General features: G+C 49.7%; 7 protein-coding genes across 7 annotated transcripts; 3 read left to right on the top strand and 4 right to left on the bottom strand.

Annotated features, from left to right (window-relative positions):
- Positions 1-426: 426 nt before the first annotated feature.
- KY384_002417 (uncharacterized protein) lies at positions 427-3172 on the bottom strand (the record flags this gene model as incomplete). The annotated part of the gene is made up of 4 exons (XM_044810940.1): positions 427-580; positions 667-2410; positions 2461-2731; positions 3047-3172. 4 exons carry the CDS (start codon positions 3170-3172, stop codon positions 427-429), a joined length of 2295 nt encoding a protein of 764 aa, XP_044671823.1.
- Positions 3173-3494: 322 nt separating this feature from the next.
- KY384_002416 (uncharacterized protein) lies at positions 3495-4732 on the bottom strand (the record flags this gene model as incomplete). Its single annotated transcript, XM_044810939.1, has 4 exons — positions 3495-4098; positions 4190-4338; positions 4393-4419; positions 4628-4732. The coding sequence occupies 4 exons, from the start codon at positions 4730-4732 to the stop codon at positions 3495-3497; spliced, it is 885 nt and encodes a 294-aa protein (XP_044671822.1).
- Positions 4733-7040: 2308 nt separating this feature from the next.
- On the top strand, positions 7041-7966 carry KY384_002415 (uncharacterized protein; the record flags this gene model as incomplete). Its single annotated transcript, XM_044810938.1, has 3 exons — positions 7041-7266; positions 7333-7667; positions 7940-7966. 3 exons carry the CDS (start codon positions 7041-7043, stop codon positions 7964-7966), a joined length of 588 nt encoding a protein of 195 aa, XP_044671821.1.
- Positions 7967-7988: 22 nt separating this feature from the next.
- On the top strand, positions 7989-8767 carry KY384_002414 (uncharacterized protein; the record flags this gene model as incomplete). Its single annotated transcript, XM_044810937.1, has 2 exons — positions 7989-8427; positions 8526-8767. The coding sequence occupies 2 exons, from the start codon at positions 7989-7991 to the stop codon at positions 8765-8767; spliced, it is 681 nt and encodes a 226-aa protein (XP_044671820.1).
- Positions 8768-13332: 4565 nt separating this feature from the next.
- KY384_002413 (uncharacterized protein) lies at positions 13333-14418 on the bottom strand (the record flags this gene model as incomplete). The annotated part of the gene is made up of 1 exon (XM_044810936.1): positions 13333-14418. The coding sequence occupies one exon, from the start codon at positions 14416-14418 to the stop codon at positions 13333-13335; it is 1086 nt and encodes a 361-aa protein (XP_044671819.1).
- A 1318-nt stretch (positions 14419-15736) lies between these two features.
- KY384_002412 (uncharacterized protein) lies at positions 15737-16906 on the top strand (the record flags this gene model as incomplete). Its single annotated transcript, XM_044810935.1, has 1 exon — positions 15737-16906. One exon carries the CDS (start codon positions 15737-15739, stop codon positions 16904-16906), a length of 1170 nt encoding a protein of 389 aa, XP_044671818.1.
- A 398-nt stretch (positions 16907-17304) lies between these two features.
- KY384_002411 (uncharacterized protein) lies at positions 17305-17904 on the bottom strand (the record flags this gene model as incomplete). The annotated part of the gene is made up of 1 exon (XM_044810934.1): positions 17305-17904. The coding sequence occupies one exon, from the start codon at positions 17902-17904 to the stop codon at positions 17305-17307; it is 600 nt and encodes a 199-aa protein (XP_044671817.1).
- Between the last annotated feature and the right edge of the window lie 2847 nt (positions 17905-20751).

Below are 20751 nucleotides of genomic sequence, written 5' to 3'. Positions count from 1 at the left end.
GTATCGAATCGCCTGGCAATGGAGCACGATATTCAAACAGACAGCGGCGTTATTTTCAATGGGGAAGAGTAGAAGGCGTCTGAGTGATACCCCCTGCTCTTTTGAGTTAGCAAATATATATTACAAGATCGTCCTTTTCGAAGCAAACTTTGAGTAGAAAGGATACTCAAAAAGGCAAGACGTTTTCTCCTTGAACGGGTACATTTTGCATTCATATCACTTTTCGATCTCATCTACTTTCATCTTCGTGTATTCAATCATCCAAGCCATCAATGTTGCCAAACCATGTGAGCTAATTCATCCATCCTCCCACTATCTCTCGCGTGAGCTCAATCTGATCTTGATCGCCACCGTATGCAAATTTCGTTGCTCATCGCTTACCGCCCTTTCCCACTTCTAAACCTAACCTCAACCTCATGTCCACGCCTACGTCCTCTCAAAGAAATACACATATGCAAACTTCTTCATCTCCTCCACATCTCCTTCCGCTTTCACCACTTTCTCATCATTGAAAAGCACCCACGCGTCCTCCCCTCCTTGTTCGGCCGGCAGCTGCTTACGTATAAACGCCACATAATGCCTATTACGCCCTCATCAGCCAACCATCCGGTGACCAACTCCAAATACTGCCCATCAAGAGTAGGGGGGAAAGGGGAGAATACTCACCCAGCATGAATACTCGCCCCCTTGTGGCACACAATACCCTTCAACCCATACCGCGCAGGCACGTCCTGACTCCCCGCCAACTCCGTCTTTACCGGCTCACCAGCCCCCAACGCCGTTCCCGCCTCAGCAGACTCATCACCACCTGCGTCGTCTGGATGGCTAAACACCCAATCAAGCGCTCTATTGACATCTCCCTGCGTCTCCCTCAGCGCCTTCCTAGCCTGCGGTGCGGGTATGCCCATAGCGCCAAGCGCCTCCACACTCTCCTCGCTGATCTCTGCCCCGGCCCCACTCCCACCACTACCAGGCGCGGGAAGCGCAACAGGGACGTCAATGTCCGGATCCTCCATATGTCCGATCAACCACTCCATCGCTACCTCCGCGTCCGCGTTGCCGGTGGCATGCAGCGCCTTCTCGCACCTCACCCGCGGAAATCCCATGGCCTCTAGCTGCTGCAACGCCATTTCATTCGGCTGGAAGCCCCCAGACGCTGCAGGCGCAGCGTCATCGGGCAATGCCTCCTCGCTATCTTGCAGTCCGTGCGATTTGTAAGCGGAGAGATCGAGGCTTTCGCCTTCGACGATGACGGGGACGTCTAGTTTGGTGGGGACCCAGTTCACAAGCTCGAAGCGGCGTGCGTTTATTGCGAGGACGCGCGGGAAAGATTTGAAGAGGGTGCGTTTTGTGAAGCCGAGATTGCTGGAGCAGGCGGGGCAGGTGAGCTCGACGGATTCGGGGGCTGTGAAGATGTCGAGGCATTCGCGGAGGGTTACGGGTTCGAAGAGGTCTTCTTTGGAGGAGGTGGTGGAATCTGGGGGGTTGGTGGGTGTGGGTGTGGGTTTGCGCCGGATTGGGACGGGGATGGAGATGTTGTCTTGTTCGTCGGCGTGGTAGCGGACGCGGTTGCAGGATGTGCATTGAAGGCGTTGTTCTAGAGTGAAGCGGAATGATTGGATGGGGTCGGTGGGAGAGTCGGGTGGTAGGGCGGAGCGAGTGATGAGTTTGAAGAGGTGGAGGAGGAGCTCGAAAGCGTCTTGTTGGCGCATAGTGGAGAATTCTTCGTGGCCTTTGCCGATAAGGTGTTTGAGCATGGCTGGAGCGAGACCTTTCTGGGTTGGAATTTCGGGTGAGTGCTCAGAGGCGATGACATCTGTATCGGGTTTGGAGTAGCGCCCGGATATCAAGCCATCTGCTACTTTTCTCAATTGGGTCTCAAGGTCTTCAGCTGGATATGTCGTAGATAATGGTGGGTCTTGCGGGTGGTAGTATCTCTGTTGAAATTCAGGGAGTGAGAAGAGACACTGCAGAATGCTGGCTAAATAACAGCTGTTACCCAGATTTTTCAGTCCTGTGAAGCCTTGGCCGAAGAGAGGTTGCATTTCCTTTCCATCTTCCGTAGTCATTGAGAAGTCCCACCTCAGATTGTGTTCAATCTGCATCTCGGTCAAGCTTTTCTCAGTCTTTTCGCGCTCGGCAATGTTGATACCCCAGTGCGCTAAATGCGAAGCAAACTCGGGGTCTGTTCTCTCCTCATTACAAGCGTAGCAGTAAATGTCAGCTGTTCCCTCTGACGTTATAGAGCCTAATTTCACAGCTACAGGGTGAGAGGTCTGATCGGCATGAGCCAGACCGTGGGAGTTGCCCCCGACCCCGCCATATTGGGCGCGTCCACAACCAAGGTGACCGCATTGGAGACATAACCAAAGATTCTCCTTCAGATCACACATTGCACAATGGGCTAGATCTAAATCATATTCAGGGTTGATGCTGGACTGCGCAGGGTGCTTGACCTACCCTGAGAATCGATCTTTCGATTGGGCTCTTGCTCCAGGCAAAGAGTATGTTCACAAGGCGTGAATTCTTGTTCCCAAGCCTTGACCTCTGCTTGCCTGGCAAAGGTATTTGCCTTCAAGATTCCGTGCACGATGGGTGCCAGCTTCGGCGACGTCTTATCCAAATTGACGTAACAATCCAGGCACCTCACTTCCGTCGTGGTATCATACCGGTCCTCCTCCGTCTCGGCTGCTATTGCCAACTTTGTGATTTTTTGAGGGGGCTCATCACGCTGCAGGGAGTCAGCGCTGCCTTCACCTCTTTACCCGTGCTTGTACAGCGGAACTTCTTGCTCGCGTGACAAGGACGTTCTCAATCTGACCTTGACTTTTTTCCTCGTTCTTTGAATGTTGAGCACGAGGGTGTGTCCTGAATCTTGCAGATGGAGTAGTGAGTGGGCTCGCTCGGCAGCGCAGCCACCGTTGAAGCACTGTAGACAGACGTTCAGACCGAGACGATCATCCTATGACAGCCTATGTGAGTATTGAGACTATTGAGTAGAAAGTCTGAGGCTGTTCACGCACGATAGAATCAAAACACCGTGTACAGTCCTCTCGGTAAACGGATTGCGTAGCGGTAGGTGGACGTAGCTCTGGAAGTTCCGTTCAGCCTTGTACATTGACCGAATTATCTGAGGACACTTACCAGCTAAGTCGATATGCTTGCACGCCATGTGTATTTGAGTGACAGTGTATGTCTAAAGTCTCCCGCGGAAAAGGCGATCCCTAGAAGTCCCTTGATGGTGCTGAGAAACACACATCCAGGCTCCAAGGTGTATGATTTATAGATCTACTCGGAGATTCGCCTAAACACCGGAGCTGCTGCCAGATTATGTAATCAAAGGGGTAAGTCTTGGCGTGACATGCGTCAGGGCCCTGAAATATGACAGGTGGCTGCCAGTGGTCAAATGCGTTGGAGAAGGAAAGCTGAGAATCATCACAATATTATTTTAAAGTTCATGTCTTCAGTTCTGTCATAAAGCTACACAGAGATCTTCAGTGTGCCTGCAACCACGCTGTCATTTGCTCAAAAGCCGCTTTCTGAGCTTCTTGTATCTTTGGATCCTCATACTCCCCCACAGTAGCAAATCCATGCGGGACATCCGAGTACACCTTCATTTCATGTTCAACCTTATCCTTCTCCAGACGTTCCTTACCAGCTGTCCGTATGTCATCTGGGAACAGCTGATCATTTTCGACAGCGACAAATGAAATTGGTGCCTTGATAGCCTCTAAATCTTCCTTCGTAATCAACGTGCCATGGGCGAGAGCTCCACACTTTATCAGTGGCCCCGTCTTCACAATCCCTTGCTCTTCATCTTTAATCGCTTGTCCATGTGCCACTGTATCGGGTAATTCTGAGCCCAATATGCAGACGTATTTCCCACCAAAGCAGTAACCAACCGCATAGATCCCACCGCCATTAGCGACTGCATCAGCGAACTCTTCTTTCGCTCCATCGATGACCTTATGTATGACTGGGAGCACCTTTTCCGGTGTTTGCCGAGCGAGCCACATGTCTAGTACGAAGGATTTGGCGGTTGTAGCAAGTCCCATTTTCACTTTCTCGATGATGGAGCCATTTTCATCTGTGGCGGAGCTGGGAGTTGTGTTCGTGTTGGGCAACGGGTCGCCTGCAAATCTTGGGCCAATCAGCCACGAAATGGTCGGAAGCGAGTGCTAAGACCTACTGGTCTGGCATCACCACCAAGAATCCCTTGCTAGCATATTTGTCCGCTTGAAGCTGGTTGTTCTTTGAATGTATGCCAGTGCCACTGCTTAGGTATAGTAGCAATTTTGATGGTAGGTGGGGGTAGTCGCTAGGCTTTGCGATGTACACCTAGGCAGACTGATTTCAGTCCAGCCGGTCATCACCGCTCCGAGCCTGACTGACATCAATGTCCGAGATCTTGGACAGCTCCTGGTACATGGTCAGCATTCATGTTGCAGAAAGCTGATCCTGCGAGCGTACCCCACTTGGCTGCTCTCCAGATGTCGCTGCTCACAGGGTCAGCCATTTAAGCCTGTTATGTACAGACATGGGAACATACGAGACGGTCTGTCCGTTACACAGTGTTCCTAACAACTTTGAGCTTGACAAGAGGGCAAAGCTTGGTAGTGGTACTGACGCCCATACTCGCGCCTGTCTGAGCAGGCGTGTCATCTTGCGAGATGACACTCGGCTCGTGAGCATCACTCTCTGGAGCTTTCGTCGCATTCGCGTCGTCTGCCATAATGACGTTAAGCTAGCAGGTTGCCGTGCTGTAGGGATAGCAAGGTAATGCCCCTCGCTGAGTTGGTACTTGAGGTCTTGGCACCAACAGTTCCTGACCAATGAGATCACCCCAAAATGCTGCGAGAAGCTCATCCGGGCCGACAGTGCTCCCGAGGTCCCCATAGAATCCGTTATTCATGCCGTCAACATCCAATGCATCTTGTCTAGTAATGTCTAAGAGCGAAGGAATCCTGTTAATGAATATTGGTGCACTGTCTCTGATATAAAGGCTATTTAATTTCTTCGATATTGCGGTCGATATCGATAGGTACGCTAAAATTGATGGAAAGAACCACTGACTTTGAGGTGAGTCAGTCCAGGACGTGGACCTTAGAAAACCTCCTTTTTTCGAAGCTACTTGAAGTAGTCACGCTGGATCTGGTGAACCGAGAATGACTGGTCTGGAGTGACGCTGCTTTAGATGAGGGAGCAAAGATTGGGGGCGTCCTGCTGGCTTTCATCTCAAAGGTCAAAGGTCTGGTATTCCAGTTTGCCTTATTCGTATGGTTTTGCCTCGAGTCACACGTTCCAACTGCTGTCAATAATTTATCTTTCCGCTCGCAGAAAAAGAGTGGATCTTAAGGATGCCCTCAATCATCACCAACGCTTGCTTGAATTTGTTTGGTCAACGATTTTTATCGGTGTGCATCACAAGAAGCGACGGCTGCTTGACTGAACTGATCACTAGATTGGTTCCTTCTCGCCACGTTTGGGCTTGGAATGCGTGGGTGACGTCCCTCTCGTCTATGCACTCGCCTTTTCCTCATATGGGCTTGGCAGCCAGGCCGTCCAGAAACCACAAACCTTGAGTCAAATTAGTCTCTTGGGACCAGGCTTTCACTTTGTGCAGCGAAGACTTAGGTGCGCTGGATTTCTGCCAGACGCGCTGCATGACTGCCCTTCAAGCCAAATTAGATGCCGTAAGGCAAGTAGCCTAGCGAGACCATACTACGTTCCTTTGAAAACTCTCAAGTCAAGCTATGCCTGCTAGGGAATTAGGTCTAGCAGGCTAGGAGGTAATGATGTGAGAGAAAGCACTCCACACCTCGATTATCTTGAATGTCGAGATTCTGCGGGTTAACAAGCTAGATTATCTGCTGATCTAGTTGAAATAGTTCACACCAGCACGTCTAGACTCGAATCATACGACAAAGAGATCTTGCCTGAAGTATTCTTCCTAAAGTTTACAATCAGGGCACTACAGATGAGCATACTACGCCGCGCAATTAAAGTATCCTAGTCGATATGTCAGTCATTTCGGATTTATCAAAGTCGCATGCAGCGACACTAATGATGATTGTCGACTGGTGACTGCGAATGACAGAACGCAATCTTCTCAGAAATCGGAACACTTACCACAATTCTTTGACATTGCACTCACACGGACACATTACATCTAATAAAGAGGGCAAGGTGGTTATAGTGCTCGCTTCTTGCAAAGGCCGAGACTTAAGTCTTTGTCTTCTTTGGCGCTAACCCTGGGGTGTCCAATAAGACAGACTTGAGGATATCCATCCGCTGCACCTTGCTTAGAAGACATACTCTATCTTTCAACGAAATCAGCCACAGACGGGCAAAGGAATCGGTTCTACGAAGCCAAATTATGTTGTCAGTACCGTCGATTGACTAAACTTGATATGACCCCATGCCATTGGGCGATAGTCTGCCCACGAGGGATATTTTCATTACAATCACCAGCTTCTGATCGATTCTAGGCCATGAACAGAAGTCTACTATTGTCCAAAGAGGCCTGATAAATCTAGGGACCGAGCGACTATGCGTCGAGAACGCCTCAAGAGACGTGCGATTCTCTTGAATCAATGCTCTGCTGGTTTGCTCAAAGCATCACTGCCATGGTCATGCAAAACATCGACAGCTTCGATTTCGCTCCTTGCTTGTCCTTAATGGCCCAATTTGACAGCTTTACTTTTGTTCTAGGGCTTTGTGCCGTTGTCGGTGTCCTTTCTCACCTTGTGTATTTCATGCATGGGGAGCACGATCTACACACCACGTTCCATCTCGGATTTGCGATTGCAATATTCATCACTGTCTCTACTATTCAGGTTTGTCTCTATTCGGTACCGCTTTACGATGCCTACAAGACCAGCTGCGCAATGTCATTATCGTATAGCGTCGCCTTGTGCAGCAGCATCATCATCTATCGGGTCTACTTGCACCCTCTTCGTCACTTTCCAGGCCCGAAAGCTATGTCAATCTCCAAGCTAGCACACGTCGTCAGGTCGCGTAAGCTTGACAATCATCGACAAATGGATCGACTGCAAAGGGAATATGGAGATTTTGTACGCACGGGCCCAAATGAACTCACCATATTCAAACCCGAGGCGTACTCTGTCCTACATGGTTCACAGTCTAGATGCACAAAAGCTGCCTGGTATGACGTCCTGAAACCAAACGACTCGATGCATTCGACACGGATCAAAGCCGTTCACGGCGAGCGAAAGCGAGTGTGGGACCGCGCGTTCAGCACCAAAGGTCAGTGCGACTTACATCTTTCGACGTGACCACCAGATGTTGAAGCTAACTTTGCCGACTGAATAGCTGTTGCAGGCTATGAACCACGCATCTTGAAACATCTGGACACATTGGACCAGAGGCTGTCCTCGATCGAAGGCCATGTGGTTAATGCGACAGATCTGGTGTTCTTTTTCGTCGCTGATGTTGTGGGGGACATTGTCTCGGGCGTAGACTTCGCTATGACCAGAACTGGGAAGAAGCATTTCGCAGCGGATCTGCTGAGTTCAGGCTTCAAGCCCGTAGGATACTTGAACCCAATACCATGGCTGCTAGTCTTCTTGATGGCGGTCCCTGGATTCTTGGGCCCGTATCAAAGAGTCGTGAAGTGGTCCAAGAAAGAAGTCGAAAGACGACTGCAGGTAAGTCGATAATGCTTCCCCGATCAAAGTAAATTATATCTGACAGAGTTGCGGCTTTAGACTGAGCCAGAACAACCAGACGTAAGCCACAGAGTCATCGGAGTCTGACCATTATCAGTGAGCTGACAATGGACAGATTCTGGCCCATCTCATTGATGCTAGGGGGAGAAAGACATCATCTCAAGGCGGGATGCCAACGTTGGCTGACGATTCTGTGCTTGCAGTACTGGCAGGAAGGTCAGCACATCCCACTCTGAACTTCTGACGCTCAGATACTAGTCGTCTTGGTCACTGGTTGATTCCATCACATGTAGCGGAACCATGACTCCCGTTCTTACATTCATGGTCTATCGTCTTGCACTTCATCCCACGAACTTCCAAATCATCCGGGACGAGCTCAAGTCGATTCCAAACACTCAAGATTCTCAGGAGCTGCAGAAGCTTTCACATTTGAATGCATTCATCCATGAGGTCATGCGAGTACACCCACCTATCCTCGATGGCTTGCAGCGGAATACGCCATCTGAAGGGGTCATTATCAGCGAACAGTATATCCCAGGAAACGTCACTTGTTTAGCACCCTTTCATACGATTGCAAGACGTGAGTGCCAAACACACTACCTTATCTCGAGATTCAAACTGAAAAATGGATTTACAGTGGAAAGCTGCTTCGAAGATGCCGAAGAGTTCATTCCAGAGCGATGGACCACGGCTCCACATCTGACGAAAGACAAGAGTGCGCACATGCCATTCTCGCTCGGTAAGCCAACTTTGCCCGCCGTTGATCGGCGGCGAGCACATTCGTGCCCCACTTCCTTCCTACGATCTACAAATAACTTACAGACTCACCACTTCTAGGGCCGTACGGCTGCGTAGGCAAAAACCTGGCGCTGGTATTCCTCCGCCTTACGACCGCTTTCCTAGTCCACAATTATGACATTGGATTCGCACCGGGCGAAATGAAAAGCACGATCATCGATGAATCGAATAACACAGTGACCAACAATCCCGGGCCATTGAAACTTATTTTCAAGAAGCGAAGGCACCAGACTGAATTTGGCGATGGCGTGGATGTGAACGACGGACATGGCTTATGTTAACGAAAGTTCAGAAACATTTATATGTCCCCTGAAGGCCCCCCCACGCCGTCGTATCAGCCCTTTTCAATCCATTCAAACTCACGAAGAGGCGATGGAAGGGTGAGAGAAGGTCAACGACTTGGTGCTTGAAAGTGGTCGATGTAGGTCGGAGTAAAGTTGGCCACAGGGACAGTTGTCTAGCCTGTTCCATCCAGGCTATCGAGCCCTACTGCACGACCTAGACTAAATAGGCCGAACCCAGATGGACCACCTGCCTAATTGATGTCTTACTCATCACGCTAATTCCAGTGGCGCTGGCTAGTCTCCCACGCTACTTTCCGTTCGGAACCTGTCACTACCTCATTCGTCCTGTCGTCGCTTAATCTATACACTTGAGAAGTCGGTCCTTCAGATGGATCCGCGTGGTCGGACCAATCGATCCTTTGACTTCATGATCTGGACCCGGAGCATTGTGCCGATGCCATGCATCAACATCTGCAACTGACTCAGCAATTTTCCGAGTTGATCTCGCTCATCTAGCTGCATTCGGCATTGAGCCTCACACGAAGGAAGATCTGGCGGCGACTGATCAGCAATATTACTGTCAATGGAAAGACTACGCGCGAGGCCGCATTCGGGCCAGGGTTTCGCGCCATTTATTTCCTGTTCGAGCGGGTGGCTTGCGAACCTCGATCGAAGGAGAGTAAGTGAAGCCGGGACGAGACAATCCATGAAGGCAGATCCAACGTCTGATCCTTGTCAACTGTCAAGATGGAACAAGTGAAAGAAAGCCCGAAATGGTTAAGCACAAGAAGTACATCGAATTACAAGGTACTGAATCCACAACGACCTTCATGATCCACGGCAGGGAATTGGAGCCGATGACCTATCAAAAGCGCTGCATGAGAAGGAATTCGCATTTTCACATATACAATCCTATCAACAATTCCAGAATAGAAGATCACCATCCAAATACCTACCAATAGCCTTCTCATCGCTCAACACTTAGGTCATTGCAACGGATCAAATACCTGCTTGACCATCCTACGAAATAACATCATATTTGATGAATCTGTCAGAACGTCCACCTGAAAATATGAGGGAACTCGAGGGTCCCTTCAAGCCAAATCTGGCTAGTACTTCCCTCAGGCCCTCCAGATTTCGAATGGCGTCGAGCGCCACACATGTCATCAGGGAACTTCCGTGTAGGATTGTCTGCGACTATGAATGGCTATTGCGCTACAAGGAGCCCCACACGTTCAAGTCCGATATGTCAGAGCCTTTGAAAATGTGTCGACTGTTCTAGCCCATTCGTGGCTGACTTTTGGAGCCGGAAGTCATCGCTTTGTCCCGAAGGGTACGGGGACGATGGCTAAGTCATTCTGTAGAAGCTAGGATGAAGCAAATTCGAATGATGGTAACGTCCTGATGTGGGGTATCTTCGGTGCAACTGATAAAGCACAGACGACTACGAATCCTAGGGCTTTTCATGCGTTGTGATCAATTTCTCGCAAGTGGTGGGCGAGTCTTACCTTGCCGACAACATCATACAGAAGTGCGATTCATCATTTCTTGATCGCACGAATGCGAGATACGATGTTCTTGAACTGGGGTATGAGTACTTTATTAATCGTACCCTAGAGCTATAGACGTCTGCATCATCCAGATTCTGTGTTCTCTTAAAGGAGCATGATTTATTCATCAAGTCAACAACCTACCCAAGGACCTCGCCACGCCAAGCCGTCATTCGCATTCACACAAGATGACAGCCTCCTGAATGTCCCCACCCCACCAATGCAAGCCTCCCCTCCCAAGAAAGCCAGATCAAGCCTCCACTTCCCCCTCCTTTCCGTCCCATCACCACCACCACCACCACCACCCCCTCAATCACGGCGCAGCACCCCCATCAACAGCCCCCGGCCTTCTTCGGCTCCGAAACACAAACATTAAACCCCACGACCAAATCCGTACACTTGCCATCCAAATCCCCATTCCACCACTTAAACGCCGGCAACGAAACCCCATTCAGCTTCGCCACCCCCTCACAGATATCTCCCGCTTGCACAGCATACACCCAACACGGCGGCGGGATGCAAATGGGCGCGTCGGCGGCGAGATCGCTGCCGTCGGCCCGGAGCCCGTTGATGTTGATTATAGAGCGTGTGGAGGCGTTATGGGTCGTGGAGATTGAGGTGGCGGTGTCCCCGGCAAGCACGGTGTAGAGGGTGCCGAAGGCGCAGGAGGTTGCGTTTATGGGTGCGGGTGCGGGTGGGGGGGCTGCTTGCCGGGTTTCGAGGGAGTGGATTATGGTTGAGCGGGCGGAGATGGCGGTGAGGAGGGTGGTGAGGAGGAGGGGGAGGAGGGAGGGGTGCATTGTGAGTGCTGTAGGTTTCTGGTGGGTTGGTTGGTGTTTGGTTCGATTTTGATGATGAGGATGTTTGAAAGCTCGATCTCTTTTAAGGATGTTACAAGCAGCGATTGCTATTCGTTTTGGCGATGATGATGATGATGACTTATACTGGAGTAAAGGATTCGGTGGGCAGCAGTGGTGGATTTATACTACCTACTCCCCTCGCCTCCATGGCCAGCCTTGAGATTCCGCTACAACAGTTGCAAGTCTCACACACGGGGTCCAGAAGATTGGAGTGTGCTCTGGTAGGCGCAGGACGGGTTTGAATTGTAAGCGCATCATTTGCTTCTGTGGGTCGTTGCCTGGAAACAGAGACACTGCGTTTCAAACGCACGGCCTACAGCCAAACTGTCCGTCGATTGGAAGCTCAGCCTCCCAACTTGGACATTGAGATGAGGTGATGTGTGATCTTGCTACTTTGTCTCTTACACGTATTTGCCAACAACAGTTCGACATGATCTGTCATCACTTTTTCCCCATGGCCTCTGATTAGAGCTGTTTGTTATGTCACAGGCTTGAACGGGTCCTTTACGTCTTTGGTGATGATGATGACGTGGATGAGCCCTGCACGGTCGGCGCCTGCAATACTGGACTCAACATCGTGTGCTTGGAACATTATCACATAAATGACGCCAGTGAAAGTCGACTTAAAGCAGTAGGGGCTAGGGAGTCATAGGCATCGAGTCGTCTCTGATGGCCGAGGCTGCCGCATGCTTGAACGTCCTACCACAGCCGTTCAGGACGACCTCCACTCAATAGTACACCAAAGACACCGATTGTGAAGATCTATGCTCTAGTGAGAATATACCGCAGGCTGTGCGGTGCGAGATTGCAAAGTTGGGCAAGGGTCACTTGATGACATGGCATGTAGAGATACTCTGAACGCCCTCTGTTATTCTTTACCTCATCGCAGGGAATGGCATACAAGCATTTGGCTCCATCGGAGAGACTTAAAAGAGCAGTAGGGGGTCGAGTACGAGACGGACCATTTGTTATTAAGGCTACGACGCTGGGTCTGCCCAAAGCCATGGTGCAGACATGATCATCGAGATCATCCAGTACATGCTGCTGAAAAGATTCTGCCGACTCAGATACCCTGCCTGTATATCGCTGTTTTCTATGTATAGAGGATGTGAACTGATGAGCTACTCTCTCGTTGAAAAAGAGTTTCAGGCTCATTCGTGACGTTTTCGAAGCTCAAATCCTGTATGAAGTCCCACAATCCAGACCTCTGATGGTTACCTTCGTTGATCTACCGACCTTTGTTCACCATGATGCTGCCGGTCTCTATCCAATTTCCGGATGCGGACGGTTTGGACAATGCGCTCACCTCACCACAATACATCATCATCTTAGTGTCCGACCTCTGCAAACGTCTCCTCGTGTGGCCCGGCGTCGCACAAAGAACGGATCATGCCCCAACTACAGATCCCCAACCTTCGTACTGTTCTCCCTCGCACCCCATCGTTCCCACCATCCACAGCCACCATGCCTCGCCAAGAACCCTACTACGACTATTCCACCCACAAAACCCTCGACTACACCTCCTCCTCCAAACCTCCCCCACGCATAACCGTCTACATAATCATCTGCGCCTCCCCCTCTCTCACAGCCCCAGGGACCTCGCACGCAGCTCTCCTCTTCTCCTTCCCCAGTTCCTCCTCTTCCTCCTCCTCGTCCGCGCTAGTCGCCCACATCGTCAGCGCCGGCGGCAAACAAGTCGTAGAGTTGAAATCGTTCAAGAGTGTGGGCAAAGTTGTGAAGGGAGGGAAAGGGGGGATGTGGGGAGGAGGGAGGGTGGAGATTGCGTTGGAGCTTGGGGAGTTTGAGAAGGGGGTGGGGAGGGGGGAGGTGGAGGATATGATGCTGGGGACTGGGAAGGGGAAGGGGGAGGGGGGCGCGTGGCCGAGTTCGCAGCGCTGGGTGTATGCGGCGGTGAAGATGATGGAGAGGGAAAAAGGGTGGTTGGCTTGGGGTGGGACGGATAGGGCGTTGAAGAAGATGGAGGATGTGATGGGGAAAGAGTGAGTGATTGGTCAGCAGTGGGTTTTGTTGATGCGTTGAGAGAGATTGATGAATTGATACGCGGGAGCGTCCCACAGTCTGAGAGAAATTGACTGGAAATTTTCAGCTAGCTTCCGTCCTGAGGGTCGTCTTACTTTAACAAATTCCCATCTCAGGAGGCGGCGGTAGTATTCGCGATTTGTCCTCCAATCAAAGGCATAGTCTCCTCATTGTGTTGTTCATCAATAAATGCTAATCTCAGAAAGAAGTCGTCTTGCACACGTCCGTCGACAACAAGGAAATTATCCTGCAAAAACGGTCTGAGGTCTTTGTTGCCTCGAGCAAAGCGTGAGATCGATGATATCAGTGCCGATCCTACCATCCACCAAATAATATCGTAGTCGCCAATCTTGAAGGTTTCGGGGTCAAATTTTATGAGCAGCCGTTGACCTTCGGCCGTCTCGACTGTTACAACGTCGACTTTATGTGGAAGCCTAGCAGAAATTCTTTCCAATGGTGGATTCTTCCAAACATGAGACTGAAGGGCTTGACTGGCTAGATTGAGTATCGGTCCGATTCCTATATGTCCTTCTTTAGTCTCTATGATGCGGTTAAATATAGATAGCTCAGGATTCGAATTGTCAGTCAGATTGCCTCCATTGAATAGGTTAGAGGAGGCATCCAAGTCGGGTTTTCTATTGCCGCCCAGCTGCGAGGCAAGTCCAGTGCCGTTCGTTGCTGATGTCATGTTCTGAGGTATGTCGAGAGCTCCGGCGCTACTGGTAGACAGTCTTCCAAATTTCAGATCACCAATATATAGATCGTAGGTGGGGACAATCCAAGAGGGATCTTCGTCCGATAGGTCCGTGCTGGTTTGTAACGTGATCATATCCATGACAGCCCAACCTATGTACATAATGTCGATGGTTTGACCTTTGTAACTCGGTTCGATGTCAAACCGGAGATGTTGAGGGACAAGAGTGTCCACAAAGGTGTACTTCGTCAGTGATTCCCGCCCTGAAAGCCAGCAAGCAGTGACTGTGCTAAACCAGAGATGTAGAACCTGAGCGGCCGGTGCCTTAATACTAGATTGCGCGTTGGGAGTCACTCTGATGTCTGGCCGCTGAGCTGGATCAAATGGATTGCCAAGAGTGGCATTGCCCTTTGAGCTGTCATTCACGGAAGTTTGGTCCACCTCAGCTGGTCTACAGGTACTCAAAGCTACACTAGCTATTAAAAAAAGGAGTATCTTGAGCATATTGATGGTAGTCGATAATATCGCAATGACGCTTGTGCAAACAAAATGATTTCTGGGGGGAAAGTTGGGCGCTTTTCAGATCATCTAACAAAGACAGCATGCTTTAGTCTTCAATGAAGCAACAGAGTTCCGTTTCTCTGAAGGAGACATGGCGTTCAAATATGTTGGCTCTCTTGCGCACCTCAGGTGAAAACTCGGGACAACGCGATGGCGTTGTCGCCATCGATATGGAAACCGCGCGGTACAACGGCTTTCTTGCCTAGCAGAGTGTGCTCTCGAGCTTCCAGACTTCAATGAAGACCTTGGGCGATGCGAAGATCTCACTTTCTGACCCCAGGCCCTGTTGTTACTCGCAAGAATAACATGTATCTATGTTGTTGTCTCAACGAGCCTCAAATAATGAACATCATGTCTCACTTTGCGCCAATGGCGTGTTATAGCCACAGGGCGAGAAGAGCACATGTGCACGCTTTCTGAGGCCTCAAGCCAGCTGTGACCTCGGGTAAGTCATCCACAGGCTAGAAATTTGGCGTTCTACTGCGAACAAAGCGAGAAGGTCGGAAGAGTAGGAGACGCTGATATCGGTCTTCGGAAGAACTATTATCCGAGTTTATTGACCCAGTTCCGTTGCGGTCAAAACTTGAGGATGGTTCAAACCACTCTTAGGAGCCTTCTAGACTGGAAGGTCGACTGAGAGCGAGTGTACTGCGAGAAGGCCATAATTATATAGCTGTATTCATTCCTACGCTGCTGAATATACTGAGCGTGGTCATTCCAGGCCAATCGGCTTACAGCGGATCAGGTTGAAGGAAGGCCGTTGTTTACATTTGTCGCGTCAGCGAACGCGTATTACGATTACAAGTGTGTTGATGGCATATTGCTATGGGAGCTGTTGGTCTTGCTGTTGCCTTCGTAGCACTCGTTGGATTCTGTTCGACCTGCTTGGAAGCCTTCAACTGGATTGGAACGGCGAAAGACGCAAGCCATGACTACGAGCTTTTATCGATCACACTAGACATTGAGAAGACCGGCTTATTACAATGAGCAGAAGTTTTCGGCCTCCAATCACGGGAGCCAAAAGGCCAAGATACCACGCTGGTTTCCCCGGCAGTGCGACCGCAATTGGAACGGATTCTCAAGGCGGTTAAAATGCTTCTGACCAAGTCGAAAGATCTTGTGTCGCTTTATGGCTTAAATGAAATCTTCACGGAGAGCAGAAACAGACACTAGCGATTAGCTCTAGACGTACTGGGGATTTCGACATTGCTTTCAGGCAGACACAAGCGCGAACTTTCTCCAAGATGACAAATAAGGAAGTATGCAGCACCAAAAATGGGTCATTAAGGACCGAGAGAGATTTGCAAAGCTTTTGCACAATTTACATGAGCTTGTCAGCGGTCTGTACGACCTTGTTCTTATTCCAAGGACGTTCCAGAGATTGATGATCAAAGAAGACGTCGAGAGCGTTGGAAATGACCTTTCTGCTTTGCGGAAGCTGCAGATTGCTAGTCTGGGACAGCAGACTGACTGGTCTGACTACGCAAGTACTCGCATAGCTGCATCCCAGCTAGCATCGCAGGATCTTCGTTCAATTGAGGAATGGCTCGAGGATAGCCAGACCGAGTACACTAGCCATGAAGAACACAACAGTGAAGACCAAGTGATTGACACAATGACGATTAAAGAAGACATGCCCACGAAAACCATAACGGTACGGCAGAAAAGGTTCTACAAACTGTGGAGGCCGTTCCCACAGACTGTGCAGCACCAACGCGATAAACATAAGCGTGTTCCACGGCTCGAGGAAAAGAATCCGTATACACGACAATGCCACAGGGAGCTTATCTTCTCCATCTGGGCCTGCGTACAGCCGTTATCAATTGCGGGTCCTATGTCAGGAGACACAACGGGTCTCCCAAGTAAGATGAAGTCATTGAACATTCCACGATTTGATGCTTCGGATTGTTACCAAATGTTGTCATCGTTGACTTTGAAATCCGAAAGTAGCAAGCTATCGATATCTGGACTTTTGGAATTTTTTGGCCTTTTAGAATGTATTTTGAAAGTGCATAAGGAGTCCCGGACGCCACTACACTCTGTTGTAGCGACACACATTCTGCGACGGCCGGGGCGGAGCTCTGTGCTCCTTCAGATCGTTCGAATGCTCGAATACCTCACACAGGATTATGACGAGGAACTCATGACTCATCGGACGCCATCCGATACTCATAAATGTCCACAATGCATGAAGGACGGTATGATCTCAAGATTAGATGGGGAGATCGTTCAATCAGATAGAATAGTCCGACCTATGAAGCACATGCCAGCTGATGGAGATACCCCGCGGAGGCAGATACTGTGGAGCAGTACATATCATCCAAAGCCAAATGAGCGCGGTTTCATGCACTTCTGGCTGCTAGATCTTTACGGTCACAAGTGGGTCATGAGAAAACTACCTGGTCGGTCTGTTGAGAAGTTCCCCCACTGACAATGGCACGCCCTTGGAACAAGAGTGCTACTAATCCGTCAAAGCCATTAAGAGTCGTACACAGTATGAGTTCACATTGGAATTCACGTGCGTCGACCCGCCGTTCGTATTGGACGACTTTAGGAATAAGGCAAGCATGATATATTCTGTTTGCGGTCGGCTATCCAGAGACTTAATCCTCAACGGTTGAGCGAAAGGCTTTCAGTCCTAGCGGCCGTTGCCATAATGACATAGTACTGATAACGTTCTCTTATTACCAGGATAGAATTTCTGGTCATTATCTTTACTGCTACCTCTGAGACTGGAATAGTCCTTTGTTCACTTTTCACTCCCACAAATCAGTGTTCACACCCGGCAGAATCTGGCCCTGTATTGGAGGTTGCGTAGGATATGCAACCTTACTCACACGGCGCACTAGTCAATGTCAAAGTTGTGGTCTTCCTGATGATATTGGTAGTGCACCTTGGCTGTCCATCAACGTTCCCTTTAAAGCTCGATTCGATATCATTATTGCATGTGATAACATCAGCTTTGAGGACATTGGACATGCTGTTGTCATGTCTCCATGAATCGTGCTCAAAGCTGTTGGGCGATCTAGCTCGTGCGAAGATCGGCGCGGCATCTTCTGCTTCTCGAGTCAAAGTAACTCCCGATCTGCAGTGGTCATATAGGTCGTTGAGTCCCTCTCGTCGTAGCAGATCGTTATTCATCATGCCAGACTCCAAGTTGTCCAGGAACGGTTTCAAATATGGTATGCATGCTGCAACCACACCTAGACTTTCTTCCACAAGAGCGCACAAAACGACGGACCACGCTTCGAGGGTAGAACCTTGTGCTTCAGAGGTCCTTGTCAGTTCAACAATGCGTACAAGCGCAGCAGCGACCACTCTAGAGTGTGTCAGCTTGAAGCAACGAAGACCGGCAGGACCTACACTATGCGCGCTACAAAACATGAACATATGACTACTTTTGTGACCTTCTTCGCTTGCAAGCTCCATACGATCTTGATGGGAATCAAAATCAGTAAAAGATCCGTCAAGATATTTGTGCTTTCGAAGGTATTCCAGAAAGCGATCTGAAAGCCATCAGAGGTGCAACATCCAGGTGCGCAAACTCGAGATTTACCATATTGATACACTGCCCTTTCGATATCTCCCAAGGTCTCGGTAGCTGACATTGCATGGCTGTCGCAAAAACCATTGCAATTGTCCATGTCATGACAGTACATCCGACTGCAAAGCTCCATCTTCTATGGGATTCAACAGGCGAGAGAGAGAACAACAAGGTCACGACCGATAGCTTTGTAAAGCAAAGGCAAAGTCCGTAAAGAATCTTCGATGCATAGTTAAGCTAGAGAGACTGTCATTGAAAAGCCCCAAATTGATATAGGTTCAATTACCTGCTGAACTTTCTGTGACGGCTTTGGGTCTGTAGACCGCCCGAGGCCGTTGGTAGCCTCGGAGGAACAGCACAACGCGAATGCTATGCTTAGTATCTGACATTACACTTAGTGGGGTCCTCATCTTTGCTGCTTTGACTTACCAGAGCCACCACAATGAAGAAATCATCGGCCTTCAGGCTTTTTGAGACCGCAAACCGGGTCCACAATCGAGTCACTACTGCAAGGAATACAGTCACAATCAAGACCCATGCAGTGATACTGATGACTGAGCTGTGCTCATTCCCGGATACCAAGACTGGGTTAGGTATTGTAGGAGACATCTGGGGGACTCTAGAATGTGCAACCGCTAGTGAAGTCCTGGGCATATATTCCTCAGATGATGTGACCAGGAGGGCGATGTTTGGCTTTCAGGTTTAATACACCGAGGCATGTTCCTTACTATCAGGCAGAACGAGGGACTACATGCACTATTATTACTTCACAGGGGGCCTTACTACATGCACTCTGCCCTCGTAACAATTGGCTGGGTTGAGCTTAGCCATTCACGTAAGATGCGAGGGATTTCATCCTTGGGAAGGTCCACTGCTGTGAGCAGTCACTAGACTGGAAAACATTGTTTTCAAGTGAACAAGTTCACACGCAGCCAACGGAAGGTGCAGTTCAAGCAGACAATCGTGGCACAGCATACCCAAGTCCTGAAGCAGAGGCTCGCTTTTTCTGAGCTGAATATGCACATTCCGTTACACCCTCCAACTAGAGGTATCTGGCTCATGAGGTCCAAACATATGCGATACCCTGGTAAGGAGAAACCCAAAGGTTGCAATCTTTGACGAGAATCTGCATCAAGCGTGCAATGCATTGTTCCCTCGCAAGTGCCGCTTTCTATGTAACATTCGCAAGTAAGTGGAAATCCTTCAACCTTGATCTTTTTCGGGCCTTGTCGCCCGTAGGGTCATGCCGCATGATTTGCGGCGCGGTCCTACGTGCATAGACTACGCAGACACACAATCCTGCGAGTTCGTGAAGTCGTCGAATCGAATATCAGACCCTCCCTGCAAGAGACCAGAAGCAATGGTAAAACCCGGCCGTATCTTCACAACGTTGAGGGCGCAGCAGTTCGGAGTACATGCCGCAAGGGGATCCCCACCATCTGCAGGGAAGTGTCGCAAACAACGCATGCAGGTTGCCGATCTCATGAAGCCGCCATTCCTACATACCAAGTCTGCGCGTTGAGGGACTCTCTTTACTACTTCAGTGGCCAAGTCAAACGAGATTCGATCCCAACAGCAATGTTTCCGTACCACCCCTTAAGGATTGTTCATCGGCAGAAATGGAGACTTGATCATGCAACCAGTCTGCATACTACCATGCACGCACGCACAGTCACCACAAACTGTTCGAGACCCCTGTCGAGACTTCATAGGGGCCATCAAGGCTAATTTGCCTCACCCCCCAACTCACGAAACGGCCCTTTTCTTCTCTTGAGAACGATCAGGATGTTACAAAGGCTCTATAGGTGAAAGTCTACTCCATCTCTTTTAAATCTGCAATTATTTCAATTCCACCATCATTTGTGACGTGCACGAGCCCAACACTATGAGCGGCTCGGAAGAACGCAAGAATGTCTGGCACGCAGAGGCCGAAGCACCAGGAGCAACAGACAGAGACCAGATCGAGTTGGCTCGAGTGGGCAAAAAGCAAGTGCTCAAAGTATGAGTAGACTCCGATGCTCTTGCCGAGTCACTTGACTTTTTGCTCATGTAAACATAGAGGAATTTCGGCTTCATGTCAGTCCTGGGCTTCAGTTGCACCCTCATGGGCACATGGGAAGGGTCACTCGTGTAAGTCTACTAGCGTGACCAGTGATAGGCGTGCTCAGATGAGAACACAGCGTATTTATTCTTGGGCTCAATAAGTAAGCTTAGTACTCTTTGAGTCGCAACTCACCATTCTTACTCGAGGATCGACGTAGCGGAGGCCCTGCCGGGCTCATATATGGCTTTGTCTTTGTCTGGCTTGGAAATTTATCAGTCTTCATCTGTATGGGAGAGCTTGTATCTATGTGAGCTTGACAAAATGCCCTCAGTCAACCTCTTGGTAACACATGCCAAAGGGCCCCAACAGCAGGCGGGCAATATCACTGGGTGGCAATGCTTGCTCCGCAATCTTCACGGAACTTCCTCAGCTATCTGACTGGTTTGCACATTGTATTTGAAAAGTGAAGACAGGCATCTGCTGATAGCGGTAGGGTGGGTCACCTGTGCCGGTTGGCAAGCTGAGATTGCGACCGCTGCCTTCTTCTGTGCAACTCTCATCCAAGGGTTGCTGGTAAACAATGATTCGAATTACGATTTCCAGAGATGGCATGGTACCCTCTTAACATGGGCAATAATCTTGCTTGCTGTCGTCTTCAATACTATATTGATTCGGGTGCTACCGAAGA

The sequence above is a fragment of the Bacidia gigantensis genome (assembly GCF_019456465.1).
Source record: "Bacidia gigantensis strain McMullin 20006 chromosome Unknown contig_156, whole genome shotgun sequence".
Lineage (NCBI taxonomy): Eukaryota > Fungi > Ascomycota > Lecanoromycetes > Lecanorales > Ramalinaceae > Bacidia > Bacidia gigantensis.
The sequence above is the reverse complement of the archived record's forward strand: the minus strand, read 5'-3'. Positions and strand labels throughout refer to the sequence as shown.